A 22721-nucleotide genomic window follows, 5' to 3' on the forward strand; every position below is an offset into this window, starting at 1 on the left:
TGACAACAAGAGAAAAATAAAGTAACATACAACATAAAGAGAGACGAGATAAATTCTGGAAAAATAAAAAGGAAAAAAGAAAAAGACGGGGTGGAAAATTGAACTTCAAAATTCTGTATGTTACAAGTACAGGAGTGTATTATACGTGTAAATAAACCAATATGATTAAATAAACCAAACTTCAGAGCAGAAAAATGTATAACATGATTTATGATTCCATCCCAATATGATTAAAATTTTCTATCACAGCTAGCATCTAGCAGTTAACAAAACAACAAAATCCCGCCGACAGATGTGAATGGCAGAAAAGAAAAGAATGAATGTAACAGGGGACTACGCTAAGCCAAAATAAAATTGGTAAAAAAGGGGAGGAATACTATGAACAATATTTTCTTTTTAAAATCGCGGCAAGTAGTACTCTCGCGGTGCAATCTACCGGCTACTATGTGAATAGAGTTACAACATCTCTCCGATATCCTCTTACAATCAGAAGCCTTGGCACATTCTCTACCAACATATCCATATACTCCATGTACAAGTAGGCGGGGTGGCTTATAGGTGGCGGCGGTAGGCTCACAAGTACTACAGCAGCCATTCTCGAGTATTTTAGTATTGTAGAGTTCAGCTTTAGAGTGGAGTAAAGAAACCTTTCTATTTGTTGCTCGTTCACAACCACCGGCTTTCCATCAGCCATCAATGGAGTACATGCCTTCTCAGCTGCTGCCTTCTTTTCTGCCAAGTAACCAGCAATCCGCTGCTGCGCAGCAGTAAATGCCTCCAAAGATTCATCTTGTCCGCCGTCTGCTTGCATATCCCATGATTTCATTGAGAGTACAATCACTTCAGCCTGCATTCGGAGGTCATACAAAAACTTTTTCACATCAGCTTTCAGACCCTCTGCATCAGAATCCTCTTCTGCTATACAAAACACCTGAATCTTGCAGCTCTCGAAGCTCTCTTTAGTAAGAAGGAGCTGTGAGAGCAGCAACATCAGACCACCGTCTCTTACAATCCAATACAGATCAATCGTACCATACTGCTTTTGATATTCGTTGGGCCATTCGTCAAGGCCCTTGACAATAACAACTGCCTTGTTTGCAACAATGCAGTCATTAATTATCCCAACAAAAGTGGCTGGAATTTCAGTTAGGTTTTCACGCCGCCAAATCTCTGGATATCGCATCACCACAATATTGGGTTTGAGATTGCCAAGGCCCATAGTTTGAACAATTCCGCGAAAGCCTTCAGTCATATTAGGTGCTACGACGATCTCTGCCACACCTTCACAACGCTTGTACTCAATGTAGGTAGCTAGCTGCTTGCATGCATTCTTCGCATCTTCAGCACATTCATGGTAGTCTCCATCTAATATAGAAAAGAAGATGGACATTCCACGGCCTTTCTTTTTCATGCAGTTGGCGAAGTCAGCGAGTTTGGGATGACATGGAACATTCTCTGGTAGCTTTCCCCATGGCCGACAAAATACAAGGGGAATGGGGTACCAATTCTTTGGATGCACCTGGCTTGCTGGAATATACACAGAGTTCAGTTGCCAAAATGATAAATGTATAAACAGTTCTACATAGCTGAGTAAACACACACGCATGACCTTGCATTAATGTGGACGTAATGCTCAAAAAACAAAGGAAAACAGAAAATATTTGGCAACTTGAGTCTTAAGGTAATCAATTTTCATGATCTATTGAAATGAAAATTAGATGTCAAAGAAACTGGGAAAAAATGAGCATCATGTTCCCAGTAAATAAAAGAATTTAAGATTTTAGTCCTTTTAACGGTTAGATCTGAATCACTTTTTGTTAAAATTTGGTCTACCATTGTTATTCCATCATACCAGCCGTTGCTCTTATTAAGGAAAAAAATATTATTGCGAAAATAAAGAAAGCAAATACTATATCCTCCTACAACCACGAAAAATAGAGAGCAAACAGACTTCCTTCCATCCCTCACCTCGCACCACAGAAGAATCCATGAGGCTTAATCCAAACCTGTACTTAAAACTAGATTTTGAAAAGTGTATTATTACTATAAGAAAGAGGTAACGTTACTACAAGCAAGATAAAATTTATGTTGATATGCAAATTTAACAACAATTGATCAAATAATATTGACTCGAATCGGACTGAGAAAAAGGACCCTCCAGTGAAACACCAACTAGGTAGGAAAGTTCAGTTAATAGCACCGTAAACACAATCCAGTATTCACATCAGTTCAAGGACATACAGACAAAAGAAAAGTCCAGTAATAGGAATGGTAACACCATAGCATGAAGAGAAATAGAATTCCTGGTAAATGCATCTATAGGCTGCAAACTGAGAGAAAAAATAAAACATCTCCTTTGTTTATTTGCACCAGCAGTCAATCTTTAGCAGGAAGGACAACAGCATTCCTGGTACATGCATCATTAATCAAGTGTCTTTGTGAAATTTCAGCCGGAGTTGGAATCCACAATAAGAGCAAATACTAGATTTTGGGAGCTAGATAAATGCCTGATCTCTCAATGTCTATTACAAAATAGGCAAAATTATGGTAATAAAATTTGCACCTATGCCATAGTTCATTTTCAATTGATTTGCAATATTTCGTGGTTCATCCAAACAGTATGGCAATAAATATACAATGAGAAGAAAGTTATTGCACAAAGTCAAACAACTCAGAAAGCATACGTACCTCCTAGTGATCTAAGACTGCGGAGAGCTAATTGAAAATACGCACTCTTGAAACCATCACCCCAATCCCCTGCTTTGCCTTTAAGACCCACATATTTATATATAAGGCTTGCAAGGGCCAGAGACACAACGGTAAATGACCAAGAGATTAAGAACATGATAACTGCAGCAAAACAGAATAGAAGGACTGTAATTTACACTTGCAGGTACCAAGAAAGCACATGTAAAAATGTCATAACTGTTACACCAGGGCCATTTTCGGAAAGAAATGAAAGGTACAGAAAAATCATAGCTAGCCATATATCCAAATCTCTTGCTTGATAAAGAAACCTGGCTTTATTTAAACTAAGGCTTCATTTGGCTGATAGAAAATTATTTTCTATGGTTCATCTTTTATTCACATTTTTGAGTTTCATCGTGGGGAAAGGATAAGTCAAACAGAAAAACTGTCCAGTTTTAGAAATGGGGAACTACCTTCTCTTGACTTCATAATCTCCATTGCTATTGCCTCTCTCCTTCCCATATCAAACATATTCCTTTTTTATGTGTTCTGTTTTCTCATTCTCTGTGAAGTAACATTGCCATTATCTCTGATCCTCCATTTTCTCTCAATGCTCAATTATTCTTGTAAACCCATACTCTTTTGCTCTATCTTTTTCTTGGTTTTCTCTAATTCTTGTTTGCGAATATGGTTAACTATCAATGTTGTAATCATAAGTTGGTTATAACTACAGATACTTGGCTCATCAAAGGAGAAATTCACAATGCATTTTTTTTTTTGAAAAAAAGGAGACAAGCTTTCTTGTTTACACAAAAATTTAGCATGTTAATAACTAAAATTTTATCAAATTGTTAGATTTGAGACATCTGAGTCTTTATAAACTACTTCTGTAATCTTCCTCAGAGTTAATGTGATTTCTAATGCATGCCATTCTGTAAAAAATAATTGCTGCAATGCTATCTATAGTTTCTAAAGAGGACATCTTGGACATCTTTAACTGAAAATATTTTCAAGTCATTTTCGCTCAAACCAATAGAAACTAACAGGACCTGTTTTTTATTTAATTTAACCTATGTTCCTAATAGTAAGTTCCAAAGTTGTAATTTCTAATGAAAAAGTCTGCTTATATTTGGCAAACAATTCTTTAATTTGACAGAAACTTCCCAATCTACAGTAGGTAGGGGGAGCCAATTACCAGTTAAGCTTGTTCAATCTCCACACTACTTCAAGAAATCTGCACCAGATTCCAGGAAGCATCCATTAGAAAATGGATGGGAAGTGAAATCACCAAGCATAAGCTGAAGGTTATTTCTCTCCTGAGCTGATGACCAGTTATCATAATTCAGTGATAATCTTGTTCGAAGCAACCTATCAATAGTGATTCTAGTCCTGTTATGTATTTATGGTTCTCAAATAATTAAGAATCTTTAGGAGATAAGAACTAGCACATACCAGCTAATTGCCATGTCTTGAATTTTACAAACCCATCCTTAAACTTGCATTGGTAACCAGTATCAAGACCACGACCATAACCACCACCACCAACCTACCAAGATCAGTACCCTCTTTGACTGACATTTATCTTGTCACTGCAACCACAGTCATATACCACTGTCGATGTTACTTACTGCTCCTATTATGAAGGGTACCCTTAAAATTATCATAAACACTGAAAACACAGTTTTAAGTTACCTCTCTTTACAAACTTGTTTTAACACCACTTAATTATATCTATTATTCTACAAATTACACCACTAAAATCAAACTGTTATAGCCATTATAATACACTTAGTTCTTTCTTTGCAACCAGTAGGATTCTAGATTAGGAAAGTGATAATGATGTGGGGTTCTATGTAATCCTAGATTTGGTTGACTCCTATGCAATGGGGATTCTTGGTCATTCAATAACCAGATCCTCCAAGATTTCCTCTCAAATTCTATCTTTATCTTACCGAACTAAGGACAAAAGGTTAGGGTTTCCTGGTGTAATCCTTCTCCTATATATTGCTGTATCGTTCTTCATCATAATACAATAGAATAATTGTGTGAAATAATCTTAGAAAATTTACACAACATATTTTGAAACTGTTGTTGTTATTATAAAATTAACACTGTGGCACAAGTGATTAGCAATATTCATAAGGGTAGAAGGGACAGATGGGATGCCATAGCAGGAAGATCCATTTCTCACTGCACTCCTGGAAAGCCATCTCCCAAGTGGATCCTCTATTTCTTCCTTTAACCAGGTCACAAGTGAATGATGGCTTAAAAGTCAAGTTTGGATGATATACTTGGGTAAGGGTGCAGCTGTTGGCCACACAGTTTCCTAGTTGTTCTATTTATCATCCAGACATAATCCACCTGTATGTTTCACATCCATCCCAGATGGAAAGGTAGTACAGAACCTCCATTTTAACCATAAACCGACCAAAAAGGGAGACTTCAGAAATACAATTGTGACTCTATTGGAGCCAATTCATATCACAACTCAACTAGACACTAATATGGACCTCAGAATACCCGAGCTTGTACTCTTGCAAGTCTGTCCTTCAATCATCTCATGAAAAACCCAATCTCCAGACATTCTCCTATCACAAGGTATTCTAGAGAGCATCAGTTCCTTCAAAGATAAATGTGTTTACATGGACAGTTACCCATTAAGATGTTACAAGTCTGAAGGCCTCAACGCACTGTCTCCTGATATCTATGTTATGTGCCACAAAGGAGAGACACATTCACATCTATTCTTATATTGTAAAACTGCAAAGGAATTTGTGGACCGAACTTGTTGGCCTATTTGGTGTTTGTTGGATTGTTCCTCCCACTATTAAGGGCATAATGAACTCATATATTAATGGGAAGGAGGTTAAGAAGGGAGCTAAGCCCTTATGGAGAGGGCAATTTTTGCAGAATTATGGATAATTTGGCTGGAAACAAATAACAGAATTTTGACGACTGTTATTCTTCTTTTGAGTTGTGGGATATAGTTACATTTTTATCTTCCTTATGGGCCAAAGTTCATGGGAAATATTCTGATATAGCCATCTAAGAGCTTCATCGAAGGACGTTTTCGTCCATGCCTTATTCTTTTGTTGTATCAGTTGTAATGCCTTATTCTTATTCCCTACATTTGTTTTTCTCTTATCCTGGTGAAGCTTCTTTTTCCCATCGAAGAAAAAATTATCAAATAAGCACTAAAATTCTTAGGCTTTTTGTTATCTTGTATGTTCCTTTTTTGTCCTTCTGGGAGAATAGCTTGTCCTCCAACTGGTTCTACATCCTCTTTTCTTATTAATATATATATATATATATATATATATTTTAAAAACATTAATATTCCTAATCTCTAAATCATATAGAGGAAAAATATTAACTCTAGCACCGGAAATTTGCTGTTTTAAATCCTCAGATTTTAAATTTTGTAGATCCCAGATATTCCAATAAACAAGGCCTATAGTAATTCTGGAAACAGGACACTCCAAAAGAAAAATCTAAAAGAACCCAATGGTAACACCTTATCCTTTCTTGTGAATGCTTGTCTTTTTTTTACAAAAAAAAATTCTGTGCCATAAAAGAGAATGTGAAGACAGAAAAAAGGAGAGGTTGGGGGTTTCAAAGATTCGTATAAACAAGAGATCATACCCATACAAAGTGATGCTCCAATAAGGGAGAGACTCCAGTGGTGGAATTTCCACCGAGGTCGCCAACTGGGAGCATCTAGAAGATCCAGAAGAAAGCAAGACAAATTCACACCAGCATAACATAAAAGAAAAAACATAGTTATAGTAGGTGTGATGAGATCCAGATTCCCAATAACAACACATCCAATACAGATGAACGATGTAAAAAGCGTAGCGATGTAAGGTTCACTCCCATCTGCAACCTTGAAGTAATTAATAATAGGAAGAATGTCATCATTGGCTATGGCTGCAAGCAGGCGTGGGGCACCTGTTAAGCTTTGAAGAGCTGCCCCTAAAGTTGAGAGAATAATTCCTATATGAATGAATGCTGGGAAAGGCCAAGCAACTGTAGCAGTAAGTAGCCTGCATAAAAGCATAGAACAGCAAGAGTTAATTTACATTCAGAATAAGTGGAAAACAATTTTAACCAGAATATCAGTTTGCAGGGAAAAATTAGAAATAAAGAAATTGAGGGAAAACTAAAATCAAGGAAAAACTATCTTCTACACAAGGGATAAGTTCCACCAAGCCAAAGCATATGAACACTAATAAGAACTGAGGACTAGCTAGTTAACCCATTCAAACCTGCAATACAACCCATTCCCCTAATTTATGTCAAAAGACATCATGGAAGGTTAAGTATCAATTCCAAAGCAGTGGTTACACGGATATAGTCTGGTCCACTCTGGAATCTGGATATACATGCCAACAATAGGAGGAATTAGGATCTTTTTGCTACAAAAAAAATATTTTCTAGTTTTCATTTTTTACAATCATATATTTTTTTGCATAATATACGTGTGATAGTTGAAAATAAAAACAATCTTTAGAGAATTAAAGTGAAAGATGACATAGCAATTGAGACACAGCACAAGGGAACACTCACCATAATCTGTTATTTTAATTTAGCTATTAAAAACATCCAATAAAAAGAGAAACATTTCATGGTCTACAGATCCATTGAGACACTGCAAAAACTCAAAACAACTGCATGAAAAGTACAAGATGCGCATATGTTATACAAAAAGGGAGAATCTTAATAGTAAAAGAACAACTAGAATATTGAAAAAAAATTAAAAGTGGATATGCATGCATATGTGCATCAACAATAAATGATTTTGGAGAAGATAAAAATACCTGTCTGTCAAAAGCTTCTCTCTGGTTGCTAGAGCTCCAAAAAATAAGACAGAAACTAGATACAGTGAAGTTGTCATTAGAGTTGCAGCCAATGTTCCTACGGGAATTGAGCGCTGAGTATCCTTCAATGAGGCAGATCGATTTGAACCTGCCATGATGCCCGTGACAGCAGGGAAAAATAAACCAACCAATGCACTGAATAGTAGGCAAAAGAAAATGTAGTTAGGACACATCAAAGTACAGGGTTAGTTAGAAACATTTAAAATAATGCATGAAGAACCAACTACCAAAATCTAGGAAATAGGAAGAATTGAAAACATTTTAGGCCCATGTGTATGGTTTGTGTGCTGTTCTCTCATGAAATTTGCTTATAAGCACCAAAGTTGTTTTGATTCTGCATCCACTGCTAAGGAAAGAGATCACGTCTCTAGCAAAGAACAGTGGATTGACAAATATCAAACTGTAAGATCTGAAAATTTTATCTAAAAAATTTTCAGATCTGAGATGTGTCAATAACTTGGATAAAAGTGAGTTGGTTTCTGATTGATATATCATCATACTGCAAGAATAGAATTGTGATCAACAAAGTATGTACGAAACCTCTACCCTATCAATTGCCCACAATAAACCCTTTACCAAATTTGGCTCATTCGCTCAAGTCAACATCCTACTCAATGCATCCACCAACAAAGTAAAGAGGAAAGAGGATAAAGGATCCCTCTGCCTCAAAACTCTCGATGCAAGAACCACTCTCGAGGTTTTTCATTGACAGTTATGAAAGGGACTAAAAATAAGCAACTCCAGTCCAACTTCTCCACTTTGATCCAAGTCCCTTGCACTCCATTACCCTTTCTAAAAAGCTTCAGTGAACCATATCATAGGCCTTATCTCATTGCGCTCAATTACTCATTTCTAATTTGACAATTAGCCTTTTCCCTTAGATATATGAATATAACCCACTATCTTGTTTGCGATTAAGGATGGATCAAGGATTTGTCTACCGCATGAAAGCACTTTGGTTTAGTAAAATTGGGTCATCCAAAACCAAAGAAATTCTTAAAGAAGGAACTTAATTATAATATAGAGTATTTGTCACCAGAGTAATGGGCGATACTGGACTTTGATTTTTTCAATAGTGAAATACGCATCTTCACATTATTTTCTACAACCAGATAAGCATGCAAGTTAACAAGTTAGCCCAGATCTAAAGAAACAGCTAATCTTAGAGAAAAGAAGATCCTATATGGCCTTCAGAAGTAGAAACACGCTTTATAAGAAATAAAATTAAGAAACTTGAGAGGCATGTAGTGCATAATAGATGCTCAGACCAGCAAGAATTACTAACAGCCTCAAGAATGTTTACATAACTTACTTGAAATTCCAGTCTACTTTTCCATCAGGATCAGGAATTCCAGCATCATTGGTAGTCTGATAATCTGAACTCCAGTTGTCTTTGAAGCTTTGTAAACTCAAACCAGTAATTCCACCTGTGGGAAGAATTGCAAGTAAAAATCAATGCATTGGTTCCCCTCAAATCTGGCATAAAAGGACAATTTGACAACAAAGAAAACACACAAAAACTAGAAAAATCAAAATTTTTTATCATGTAGAGAAATCAAAACAGTATAATGCCAGCAAGGGAAAAACTAAAGGAACATGATATTAGGAATCTTGATGGCTAATTTGAAAGGTAAAGGTCAAAAGGTTTTTTCCTCTCAACTTCTCCACAAGCAGTTTGAAAGATAAAGGCCCAACACAAATAGCTGTTTTTTAAACTTAGGGAAATCTTGATGGCATAGTTCCTCATTCCTCACTGTTGATATCTGAAGGAAAGTGAAAAAGAAATCTCGGTAAATACTATGCTACAGGGTGGAGAAGATGCCTCAGCAAAACCCTATGTGGCAACTGTTGTACGAGGAATCTCAGAGAAGCAACCTTAGCAATCAAGGGGTTCACTGGCCAGAGGAAAATTGTGAAATATGGGCCTGAGACAGGATAGAACGGATAAGACAAACATCAGGGTGATTGCTTTATTGGTATATTTCAGTTATCATGGAGAAAGAAGAATAGAAGATCTTTTCTAAGGAAACTGACCCCCATCTATAGGATTAAGGACAATTGATTTGAGACCCTTAGCCAATGGCTGAATGATCACACTCATAGATGAGAAAAAGTTAGTAGACATCTCGTATTGGTCTCTTTTCTTTTGTTTTGTTTATAGAAGACTCTAAAAGTAGATACTTTTGATATATGATATAAATAGCATCTACAGTGAAACTTCTATCAATCTTCTCTTATTCAATTCATCTCTTTAATAGGTTCCTTTCATAAAATATAAAATTTTGATAATATTATTGAGATGGGATAAGAATAGGATTCAAACTCCAACCGTCAATTTTAGAATAAGATTTTGATACTTAATTATTAATAATTAACCATTTTATCGTAAGTTATTTAAATAGTTTCAAATTAAACAATTAATAATATTTATAAGAAATACAATGAATACAAAAAGTAAAAGAAAATAAATTTAGAAATTTTAAAGAAAAATTCATAATAATGTTTAAATTGTTTTCAGTCATAGTTTTATATGTTCATTATTGTTTTTACATTTTATATTGCCGGACATTCCTAAACACAGGAAGCTTCATAAAATAGTATGCAGCTTTTAACTCAAAAGTTTTGATCATGACTTTTGACCAATGTCAGCCTAAGTACTTGGGGCAACTATCAGGAGAGGTTTGTGAACAATTTTTCTTCCTTTTCGTTAAACACGGTTCAAGTTTGGCCAAACTCCCAAATTTGAGTCATAGGAAAAGTTTATTTAGTTAAACAAGCCAACTCGAGTCCAAAGATATTTAGTTTTACCTATTAATAAATTAAATTTATTCATAAAAAAAATATTGTAAATAATGCAATTAAGAATAATTATATTTTAATCGTATAACTATATTTGTGAAGAATTTTAAAATTAAATAAATAGAATGTTAAACGTGAAAAATTTTAAAATTAAATAAATAGAATGTTAAACATATTGAGAGAAGATGGTTCCATTATTTTGGGTCTATTTTGTTAGTGCATGACATTATTAGAGATGAGCATTTTGGGAATGTCATTCATTGATACTCTAAGACAACTGTAAATCTTTTGTACGTGAGAGATACCCATTTAGTACCTTGTTAATAACTTTTTATCTCAAAATAAATAAATAAATAAATAGAATGTTAAACAAGCTCTTTACTAAACTTTGTTACAATACAGAAAACAATTGGCGTGGGACCTATGGAAGCAGCAAAAGGAAGGAGTTTGAGTCTCGTAGGAAGTTGATTTTTGTAAGGAACCAATAAGAGTTAGAATTAATTAAAGATTTATACTAATTATTTAGATTTAGATTTAGATTTAGATTAGGAAATTATAACGAAACTAGTACTATGATTCTTAGAATTGTAATAGGGATCTAATTCAATTAGCTTCCTTATAAATACATATATCATCATAAACAAAATCATCAACCTATTAATACAAAGATTTTATCTCTAAAAGATTGGAAGCTCTCTTAGATGAGTCTCAACATAGGCTGGCAAGGCTGGAAAACTAGGAACCAAGCAGCTTGCTTGCTCCAGGATTTCATACTAGCAGGCCCCATGACTAGATCCAATACCCAGGATCCTATCAAATTGGCACTAGAGTGGTGGTTATGGAGGACTTCAAAAGTTTCCAACAATAGTTTGAGACGTTCATGAAGCAATACCAGGAGGATTGTGCCCACTCAGAAGAGAGGTAGCAGGAGCTCGCCACTTAGGATGAAAGCTTATCCTAGGAATTGTCAGCTATGAGGAGGGAGGTTGATGTGAGCATGGACAAAGAGTTTATCTCTAAAAGATCGGAAATTCTCTTAGATGAGCCTCAACATATGCTGGCAAGGCCAGAAAATTGGGAAGCAAACAGCTTCCTTGCTCCAGGATTTCATACAAGCAGGGTGCCATGACTAGATCCAAAACCTAGGACCCTATCAAACTTATCAAACTTATTAAGTTTGCTTTCATGTACTTCGAATTTATTCGACTTAATTTCAAGTCCAGCCTTTCTGTTTCTTTAAGCAAATCGAGATCGAGCCCAAAAAGATATTCAAATCAAGTTTCAAGCTGAGCTCAAGCCTACCACAACTTAAAAAATATAAAACTAGGATGCAACGCGTGCAGCATGCCTGCTCGCTGCAGCCCTGCGCCAAGTACTGAAGTATTTGGTTTAACTCAGTTTTTTGCTACCCTAAACGCAAGCAATAGCTTAGCTAAACAAACAGACACTTCTACTCATTCATTGTCATAATAAAATAAAAGACGCACATCATATACATCCAGGGCATGGAAGTTTACAATAGTTTCTCTTCAAATGTAAGTCAAAATATAATATGTATGATGTGCATTCATTAATTAAATTATTATTAAACATAATACTATTGCCATCATAGGGCAAACGGTCCTACAATTGTTCATGCAAAAGAAGAGCGAAAGAGTGACAGACATACATATGCATGAGCACAATTGAAATGTAAATAGAAAAAGTATAAAATGCACTCACTTGCAGGGTCATCCTTCCTTGCCAAAAATATACCAATAAATATGCAGAACATGGAGAGCAGAACAGGTACCAGGAAAGCAGGAGCAACACGATTGATCATTTTCACCCCACCAAACACAATAAATATAAGTATAATAGTCACAACTATCCCGTAAACTTGTAGGTCATGTGAACTCAGACTTTGAATGGGTTCTGCAGTTGCTGTACCATTAACTTTCGTAACAGTTTCTGCAATAAAAACATAAATTAGAGTCACATTTAACATCATTGGTTATATTTGCTTTTTTTCACTCATTACCAACAACAATCAACATGTCCATTGCATAACATACAAATCTTTTAAGAATGCACGTGCCTGTCCCTATAGATAAACTGTTGCATCAATCAGAGAAGTCCATGTTAAGATAAAGACATTAGGAAATGCCCTCAATATGAAATATCTTATAACTCATCTGGAAATGTATACTTCGTTCAACCGTAAGAGGATAAGATCAACTCCCAAAAAAAATTCGAGTGAAACCAAAAGAAAACATTATAAATTGATGGTTTAAAAGTCCATCAATTTAAAATGTGTCTACTCAGTTTCCCTTGAAATTCAAATTCATTGGAGATGAAATTTCACATACTGAGTATTCCATCCTCCCATAATTGTAGTACGTATACATTTCCAAATAAATTCCACAAAGTTAGTTCACTTACTCCAAATATCCCCTAAAAACCAAGAAGCTACCTAATCATGTTGAGTGAGAAAATCACAACGACAATATATTTGGTAAATCCTCCTTTCATACAGAAACAGAATATAGATATGCCAAACAGACAAAAGGAGTTTTCTTTGTACTCATGGCAGGAATTTTAGTTATGATATTCAGAAGACAAGATTAGAGTAGCCGAAGGGTGTGAAAACCATCTAAAGAACTTACTCATTAAATGAAGGCAACAGGTTTAAATAAATGTTCTGAATTGTGAAAAATAAAAAATTAACTTTAGCCACAAAGAACTCTAAATAAGTACCTTTAAAGATTGCCGCAGCAGGTACAGCCTTTAAGAAGGTTTCAACAGCTCCCAATACATAACTACAACCACAGCCAAAAGTAAATGAAATGCATAGACACAATTATAAATGCTAAACAGCATATATCTTACGTCCCCAGTAAAGAAATATCAAAGAGAAAAAAGATCCAGAATTTATACTCACAGAGCTCCAGCAACTGCATTACCAAGGAAGAAACATAATCCAATACTAACTCCCACCTCTGGGCCAAGGGCACGACCAATAAGATAATACGGACCCCCACCCTGGAGGTATAAAAACCATAAAAATCACTTAAAAATCAAATAAAATCTTTAAATCATTCAGCAGAAAATAAAAGAAATCTCAATCGCACAAGAACATTTCGAATCCAAAAGACTAAAACTCTAACAGTGTTATAAAAAAACATTGCAATACCTTCATTGCACCATTAGTCGCAATCGCACTCAAAGATATTGAAGTTAGAAAAGTACATGTGCCACAAAGAAGAACCAGCAGAAGAGATTGCCCGATGCCACCCATACCAACAATCCTGAAAGATTCAACAAATTAAGAAAAATAGTCAGTGACAGTATGACTGATGCTAGAAAGAAAAATCTTCAGGACAGATAATACGAAAGAATTTTTCAATAATGTTCCAGGAGATTATTTGTTGGAACGAGGAATCATCTATCAAAATTCTTGTGTAGATACCACACAAAAGAATGGGATTGCAGAGAGAAAAAACAGATAGCTCCTTAAAGTCGCCCTTTCTTTAAGAATTGCAACCAATATTCCAAAACATTTTTGGGGGATGCCACCCCACCAATGCCCTAGAGGACGCACTGAACTAGTCCTTAAACCTATGGTATAGCAACTTCTAATCAACAGAACATAGAAGTTCACTCTTCCTCCTTAACAAGGGACTGAACAATTTCATGATGTCCAGTCCCATAATATTCTAGTCACCACATGATAACTTGGCTTCTTTGTCAGCCAAGGTGAAAGTCTTTTTTTGAGGGATGGCAGAGTCCTCTTTGTCCATTTCACAAAGAAATGTTCATTTTCTATTGTCTTTGCTTGGAAGACATCTTTCCTTCTAATAAAGCTTCTTTTCCTTTATGAATATATAAATGTAAAGTTTCATTCCTAGTTTAATAATAATTTTTCCATCAAAATGAAAAATTAAAGCAAATGGACAAAAAAAACACGGAAATTTCATATTAAAGATTCTGTTACCATCTATCAGGGTAGGTAGTTATGAATAAAGGCAACTAAACGTTGAGAAAATAAGAACTACAAAACAAAAGTACTTTCAAAAAATAACTGATGATTCTGTGGATGGATTTTGGTACTCTAAGGGACCAATTTCCAGATATTTACTATAGCTCAACAAAGAGGTGTGAGGGTATGTGATTGTTACATTGGAGGACTAGAAGGGGAGAGGGAATGGCAGATTTTGGTCTCAAGGAATTTAAATGATTGGGAAATAGATGAATATGAGAAACTGCTGTGTCTCCTTTCGCGGTTGTCACTGGTTGATAATAATGATAGTCCACTCTGGAGCCCCACGAAAAATGGGGTTTTTTTCAGTTAAGTCATTTTACAAGTGGTTGTTCAAGTGCAAGAGCGATGCTATTAAAATCCCGTATAAACAGATATGGAAGGTTAAAGTTCCTCCATGGGTGTCTTTCTTTGTATGGGAAGCTAGCAGAGAGTGCATCTTAACTATAGATAAGCTGAGGAGAAGGGATAAAGTTCTGGTGAATGCATACTATTTGTGCAAGAGGAATGAGGAGACTTGTAATCATGTGCTATTGTGGTGCCCATGGGTGTATAAGCTTTGGATGATGGTCTTCGGGTGGCTTGGTATTAGTTGCGTAATGGCTGGGTCAGTGAGGGAAGAATTATGGGCATGAAAGAGTATCAGTAGTAGATGTAACTTTGCTGATATGATCCTGCTTACCACTATTTGGACGGTGTGGAAGAAAAGAAACAGGACTTTTGATGGAATGGATGATGTGAACGGTTATGATATTCTTAAGAATTGATGGTTTCAGATCCTTTATTTTTTCTTAATGAGTCATTCTCCACAATCTACAGAGGATTTCAGAAACCTTTTCGATAAACTGTTAGATTTGTAAATATTTTTGTATATGGATTTTGCACCCCATTGGTGCTTATTGTAATATAATCTTATACTTTTTTCAAAAAAAAAAAAAACTGTTAATCCTGTGCAATTCTGCTCTAATATCTAAAGTTAACCAATTAACCAATTCTGAAAGAATTGCTTCCCTAGGTGCAATAAGTACATTCAGATTGTTATGGAAAAACAATAACTATATATTTAAGCATATAAGGTCAATTGCAGATAGCATTTGTAAAAGGAAAAAACTGAAAATTGCACAATAAATTACCAAGTGAATCGGATATAGTAAATGATTCCCAAAATGTTTTGCAAGCATGGGACAAAGACACCCATCATCGTCCCCAATTTGACATCAGAAGGCTGCAAAATATATGCACACACATGAAATATGAGGCTGGTATAAATGTGCACATGTTATAACTAAGTATTACCCAAAAAACAAATACAATTACAATGCCAATTTTCATGCATGGCAATATATTAGGTTGAAAATGTACAACAATTTCAAGTACCACAGTATATTACAACAAGAAAAAAGAATATGTTTTTGGCCACTAAATCATTAGACACAAGACTCTGTCAATGGATGGAAACTAAAAACAACAAATATGTTTGAAAGATAATAGTTAAAAAGACCAATTTTCTAATAGAATTTCATTTTGACGGCTTCCTAAAGCATGTGAAGAAGGATTAAATCCTATATTGAATATTTAACAAACTTCTAGCCGATATCAAACTTTTTGTCTAAAGCTCAACATTGATGAGGAACATTCCTAGTCAACAATTCTTTAAACAAATTAATTTGGCAATGCCTCGAGCAAGCTGGATCTAAATAACATGCGGGACCAACTTAAGAAAATAAACTAATCAAACATTTCTTCTCGAGAGCTCTATTCTACTTGTTGCCTCTCTTTTTCATCATCTTTGCAGTAATATTTCTATTTAGAACACATGATATTGATGTGATAACAACAGGAACAAAGATGACCATAGTGATAGGATCACACAAATATTACCAGAGCACACTATTAGCATAAGGAAAGCTTTTAGCATACCTTTGGGCGTCCATGAGTGATGGAAATGTCATCACCATCTCTAGGACTAGAAGGTGCTGGAATTTGCTCCCCAGTCATACTGGAAAAGCAAGTAACAAGCAATAACTATCTCACTTTAGAAAAAAAATTAGTTGAAGCAAAGTATCCAAAACTTAAGCAAATAAGAGACAATTGGAGATAACATGAAGCACAAAAATAAGCATAAGAGAATGGTTACAGCACGACAACAATGCACTTGAAATTATTCAAGAAGTAAATAACAGCACTAATGAAATGACAATAAACTTATTTAGGCAACATCTATGTTCAGCTTGCCAGCTGTACATTAACCAGATATTGAACTGTTAATTTATTTTTGTATCTTTTATAACATTATTTGCTTATTTTAGATGAACACAAACACTGAAAAGGGAGGAGACAGGGAACATCATGAAAAGAAAGAAAAAAACCAATATCAAAGCCATAGAATATCTAGAAAAGTATATAACTCCTATTTGCAAGATACAAAACAAAAATAATGTTAACCTGCTTGATAATTACTAACCAGTCAAGAGCTACTCCTCCCAAAAGTCCACGATAAGCACAACGAGACTAATACTGTTATCCAAGTTTTTACTCATCTCCAATTACAGACCAGTGAGGAGGCCATTTATATATTTGAGTTTACAGCTTAGATTCAAAGAGATATTGTTCACACAAACTCCATGTGGTCGAGATTGGGATTAAGGCACTTGAAGTCCCCAAGTGACAGATATTAAATGTCTCATCCTGGTTGTTTTCATGGATTCTGGTGGGTATATTGGGGACAAGAGGGACAAAGCACCGGTAATGTGATACAGGGAGATGAGAGCCCCAAGATCTTGAGTACTTTGTTTAACAATCATCCTTAACTATAGAGAGGATTCAAGAAACTATATAGATATTTTACTTTCTTTTGGTAATATCTAAAGCTTTATTTTTAAGTGGCACTCCATTTTTGCCATGTTTATGATAATATTACTCTTCCTCTCAAAAGAAAAAGGACGGTACAACTATATTTGGCTTGGGGCATTTTCATTGCCCTGGTACTCTTATAGTTGTAATTACTGTCTCTCGAAAAAGTATGGTACAACTATATCTCGCTCAGGGCATTTTCATTCCATATAATAAAACATGGTCTAGTCACTGACAAGTGAGTCCAAAGAAAAAACAAAAATGGAACAAAACATTCTAGCAATTGTGCAAAGCAATAAGAGAAAGTCAACTTCTTTGCCATCACTTTTTTGCAATAAAAAAAACTAAGAACAGAAATTTTCTTCATATTCACATCAAAATCTCATAAATTTACAACAGCGTAGAAAAATCTGTATTTCTGGACTAAAAACCTTAAATATCTAATTGGCACTTTCATTTCTTTCATCGAGAAAATAGTTAGAGAGAGAAAAAGCTAACACAAAAATAAGGGTGTCCTCCTATACATCTGGAAAAACACAGATGAAAAATATCATAACTCAACCGAAGCACTTTCTTCAATTGGATTCCTCCTCATAAGGGATTTAACCACATGCCTGCTCTTTGATTATCAGAATACTAGAAATCTGCAGGGAAGTGTATGCTCTATAAAAAATATGGTTAGAACAGTAAATATGGCTAGCTAGAGGCAGAAAGATGTCATTAAGCAAGAATTTCTTGCCAATCAGCTGCTTCTTTTCTTAATAAGAACCAAGCAACAACAAGGACAAGGCAACGAAAGAATGTCTATGCAAAATAACTAAGTTTTACAAAAAGTTATGTGATGGTTGAACAACAAAATCTCATGTCAATGAACTGAGGGGATACACGAGAAAGGAGGATATACAGAATAAGGACAATCCTACCTCCTGAGGCCAAGAATGTCGACAAGGGAATCAAAACCAAACAACTCCAATTTGGAGCCCCTGTCAGGGCCGTTTGCTCCTTCACCATCAGGTACAAACCCTCCTCCGGCATTAGGACCCATATTTGCCTGCGTGCCAACCTTTATTTTCCTGTCAAAATATGATTTGTTACATATGAGGTAATTTCTTGCATAAAAAATGAATAAAAACTTGTAAAATCCCAGCTGAATTTTGGAATATTGTCAGAGCATAAATGCAGAGCAAGTAAATTATTCGTATCTTAAATTGTTTCAACTTCTTAAATTCCAGCTACTAACATCCTAAGAGGGAAATATTTAGTAACCCAAGTATCTAAATAGCTGCATAGGATCAAGCATTAACTTCTATTGTTTTTGCACTCCCAGCATATTATTGTCACTATAGTTAATTTCAAAGAATTTTCCATGATCTGTACATCCATTCTTGGATTAAGCGTTAAATTCTATTATTTTTGCACTCCCAGCATATTATTATCCGTCACTATAATTAATTTCAAAGAATTTTCCATGAGTCTGTACATTCATTCTTTGACCTTCATTCGAGCAGTTCTAACTGACATTATTAATACTAGCATGGCACAAATAAAAGTGATATATAATTCAAATGAAGATTATTTGGAAGAAGAAAAACAAGTCCTACTCTCCCTCCCATCCATTCTCTAAGCAACTAAACAAAGAGCCTGAAGATAAGATATCCATTAAACATCCCAAACTCAAGAACCGCAGAGAAAGCATGAAAGATAACCTATACCCAAGCTATTACAGCATTAATTTTTTTTTTGAAGTGATGAGAAAATGAAACCAAACATGCACAACAAGAAGAGTAAAGGCTTTAGTTTCTTATGATAACAAACGTACATTAAGAAGAGCCTTGTACTTGCATGAATTCCAACGCATTTAAGCATACTTGAACCATATTTACGAGAAATTATTTTGTGAACCTCTATATGCTGAAGTGGCATCTTAGAGAAATTAAACAAATAACCGTTTTCTTTCCTTTTGAATCGCTGGTTTCTCGTCAACCAAACACATATATTAAATAAAACATCAAATCTTCTGCATCCTTAACGTTCAAAACCAACACTTCTCCAACACTATTGTAAATGCAGTAACATGTACGCATGTTTACCTCCTCAAACAATATGAGCATCTAAAGAAATTGTCAAATTCTTTTACAGAAGCTCACTTCAAATAAATTTAACAAACATATAAAAAAAAACATACAGAAAGAGAGAATTACTTGATATTATGAATAGGAATAGAAGTGGAGGGAGATCCTGGATCCATAGAAGACATCTCGACAATAGCACGATCATGTGCCACCACCGGCCTGTATTTCCTCCCAGTTTGCGGACGCAGCTCGTCATCTCCTCCTTCAATGTCACCGTTATCCATTTCCGTCTACTACTCTGCTCAGAGATCAATCCGGATATCTTCCTCTTCCCCCCGGCTGGCAAAACACCACTCAGATCCAGATTGAACAAAAAGGCAGCAACCAGACAAAAACTACCTTATATATGCATCACCATTTTCTGAATAATATAATAACCGACGTAGATTTGAGAGGAACAGATTTTCTTTTCCTACTTTTCGTTTTACAAGATAAATAAATCAAGAGGGAGACGTCGTTGAATGGAGAAGAGAAATTTCTATACTGAGGAAAAAGAATTAAGAGAGGAAAAATGGCTCGAGTTCATCTGAATTTTGACCTTATTTGAAATGGGAAAATTCCCACACCCAATATTAATTTTTTTTTACGTATTTATTTTTATTTCTTTATGCATCAAAATAATTTTTATTTTAATAAAATAAATAATAAATTATAAAATTCATGAAGTAACATTTTTTATGACAATTTAGAGGAACTTACCGTAATTCTCTTATTTTGAAAAAATAACTTTGATTATAATTAGTGTAGTAATAATAATAATCTCACAAATTTTTATTACAAATACTAATGTAATATTAAGATCCGAAATTAATTTTAATATTCTAAAATGTATTAAAAATTTATTTTTGAAATTAACAAATTTAAATTTAATATAAAATTATGAAAAAATAGATTATTGATAAAATTGAAAATAGTTTTAAAAAAAATTGGTGAAAATTTAGATTCAAATGGTGTTTCTGAAAAAAAAAATCGAAAACTAGAGGTTAAAATGCAAATAAGAAAAATTTAGTCACGTAGGACCGTCAAGCCAACAAATTCGACGAATCAGAACGCGCCGTGTGGCAAAACACGCTAACTCAGTGTCATGCGAGAGGCCAGGTAGGCGATATGCGTACCCAGTGATCTGACGACCCATAAGCGATCCAACGCACGTGGACGGTCTAGATCAGTTTCCTCCTTAGGCGCGATCGAACAATTGAGATTAAACGCAATGAATAGTGCAGATTCGTTTCCTCCTTAGACACAATCAAACAGTCGAGATCCAATGCTATGAACGGTCCAGATTAATGCGAGAAATGTATAAATATTTCGCATCACACTGAACCCAAACACTATCAGCCAGCCTCCTACCGGAGAAGAAGAATTGGTCGTCAGAGAAAGGAGTTGACCGTTGACTATTGTCGCACTAGAGCCACCTATGACTGTCAAAAAAAGTAAAAAAAACTTTACTCGACTGGAATTCGATTCTGAGCACCCATGTGGCCATATCGGAGCAAAACGAACAATGGGTGAGCTGAAAACCACGGACAAAGCCCAGCGGAGCCGCCGCGGGCAAAACCCGCAACTTCCTCCGATGAGCTCCTTCCCGTTTTTCCTTTTGTGCGATTTTTTTACCGTTGTATTCACCATTCTCTTTTCTAAACGTTGGCTGAAGAAAAAAATTCCAGCCGCGAAGGTGAGCCGGCGGAGCCGCCACACCCGAAAAACCCCATCACTTGTATATTTTCGTTTTCTGATTTTTTTTTTTTGCCAACTGATGCCCCGAAATGTATTTTTTCACAATGATATGTATAAAGTCGGCTGAAACTGGCAAAAATTGGCCGAAAACAACCAGGTTGAGGCAAATTGCCCCCGTACGCGGTGGTGCCATCGCCAGAGCACGGCAGTGCCGCTGTGCCGGAACCTTGAAATTGGTCAGAGAGAATTTTAACACCAATTTTGGATTTTTGGGGTATTTTTAGATACATGAAGTGTGTTTTAATCTCCGCAAGAAAATGCAGAAAATTCAGGGACCGTTAGTAGGCAGAGTAAAAAATTCAGTATTTCAAATACTGATTCGGGTAAGGAACCCTCACATTTTATCCGTTACGGTAAATTGATGCTTAATAATTAATAATTATGTATTTTTATAAAAAATTAGAGAACTTTACAAATAATTACAGGTCACTAGTGGAGCCGGAACTGGTTAGTTCATTGTTGTTTTGATCTCCTATTTATTTTCCTGTATTGCCTATATTTTGTTACTATTATACTATTTGTAATTCAATTGATGATTTTTAGGATCTTTTTGATTATTTGGTTATTTGTTTCCCTTGCACTGTGTGTCGGTATTTCGGTCATTGATTATTTGGCTATGTTAAACTATATTGTTGTCTAAGTGAACTATGAATATAAAATGAGATATGATTATTGTGCAATTAATTGTTATATTGATAAAAATTTGTATGGAAAAGACTTACTGGGTACCCAAAAAAGAGCAGACGGGCCTAATACATAGAAAATCCTACCGTAAATATTATCTCAGTTGGACGGGGCTGAGAAGTCCCTTACCAATAAGGTTTAGAAGATATGGTTCACTTTCATACCGGATGAGATATCGAGATGGTGGAATATTTGGTGCCCATTATCGGATGAGGTATGGGGACAATTGGTTAATTGTTTCATTGAATATTGGGTTCACGAGTAGAATGACATCCCTATTGACCCCCAGTGTACTGGTAAATGGGTAAAAATATAAAATAATCGTTTCTTATTATCTTATATGTGATAAATAATAGTGTATGAATATGAGTTTTCATAAATTATTGTTGGAAAAGACTTATTACACAAATATAGAATAAATGGTTTTCTTTATAGTAAATGAATTTACATTAAATTAAGGGCTCTATTGGTTATTTTTCTAATTTTTACAAATTTTTAACTTTCTGTATATGTGATTAGTGTGATATTCTTACAGGGTTAGTGTAGCTAACAATTTCATTAACTATTTCAGAACAAGAAGACCAAGATCCATATTTCAATCAACGAGAGGGTTATGAATAGTTCACCACTCGGACTCCCTTCAAAAGTTAGTGAAAGTCATATTAAGATGCTTAGTGATTTGTTTTACATTTATTTCTTTGATTTTTATTTATTTTTTTCAAAATGAACACTTCTGTATCCCTTTTGGGCATTCTAAATTATTGTGTAAGGAATGTAAATTCTCACTCTATTATTTCACTTATGTATTTAATTTATAACTTTATTTTATATAAACTTTCAGATCTTTACAGTTGGTATCATAACCGCGTTCCTCAGAATCATTCCTTATACAAAAACCTAAGGAAACACTAAAAAAATGAATTATCACTCAAC

At 35.0% G+C, this 22721-nt stretch overlaps 1 protein-coding gene across 1 annotated transcript; it reads right to left on the reverse strand.

Moving 5' to 3' along the window:
- Positions 1-139: 139 nt before the first annotated feature.
- On the reverse strand, positions 140-19921 carry CCC1 (cation-chloride co-transporter 1). The gene is made up of 13 exons (XM_088210733.1): positions 19437-19921; positions 18159-18308; positions 16303-16381; positions 15516-15607; positions 13537-13651; positions 13285-13385; positions 13101-13162; positions 12087-12314; positions 8878-8992; positions 7506-7700; positions 6331-6731; positions 2689-2850; positions 140-1527 (listed from the first exon to the last, which is right to left on the reverse strand). The coding sequence occupies exons 1-13, from the start codon at positions 19589-19591 to the stop codon at positions 443-445; spliced, it is 2940 nt and encodes a 979-aa protein (XP_088066859.1). The 5' UTR covers positions 19592-19921; the 3' UTR covers positions 140-442.
- Between the last annotated feature and the right edge of the window lie 2800 nt (positions 19922-22721).

This window comes from Carica papaya, chromosome 9 (genome assembly GCF_054855325.1).
Source record: "Carica papaya isolate Zhongbai chromosome 9, ASM5485532v1, whole genome shotgun sequence".
NCBI classification, from domain to species: Eukaryota; Viridiplantae; Streptophyta; class Magnoliopsida; order Brassicales; family Caricaceae; genus Carica; species Carica papaya.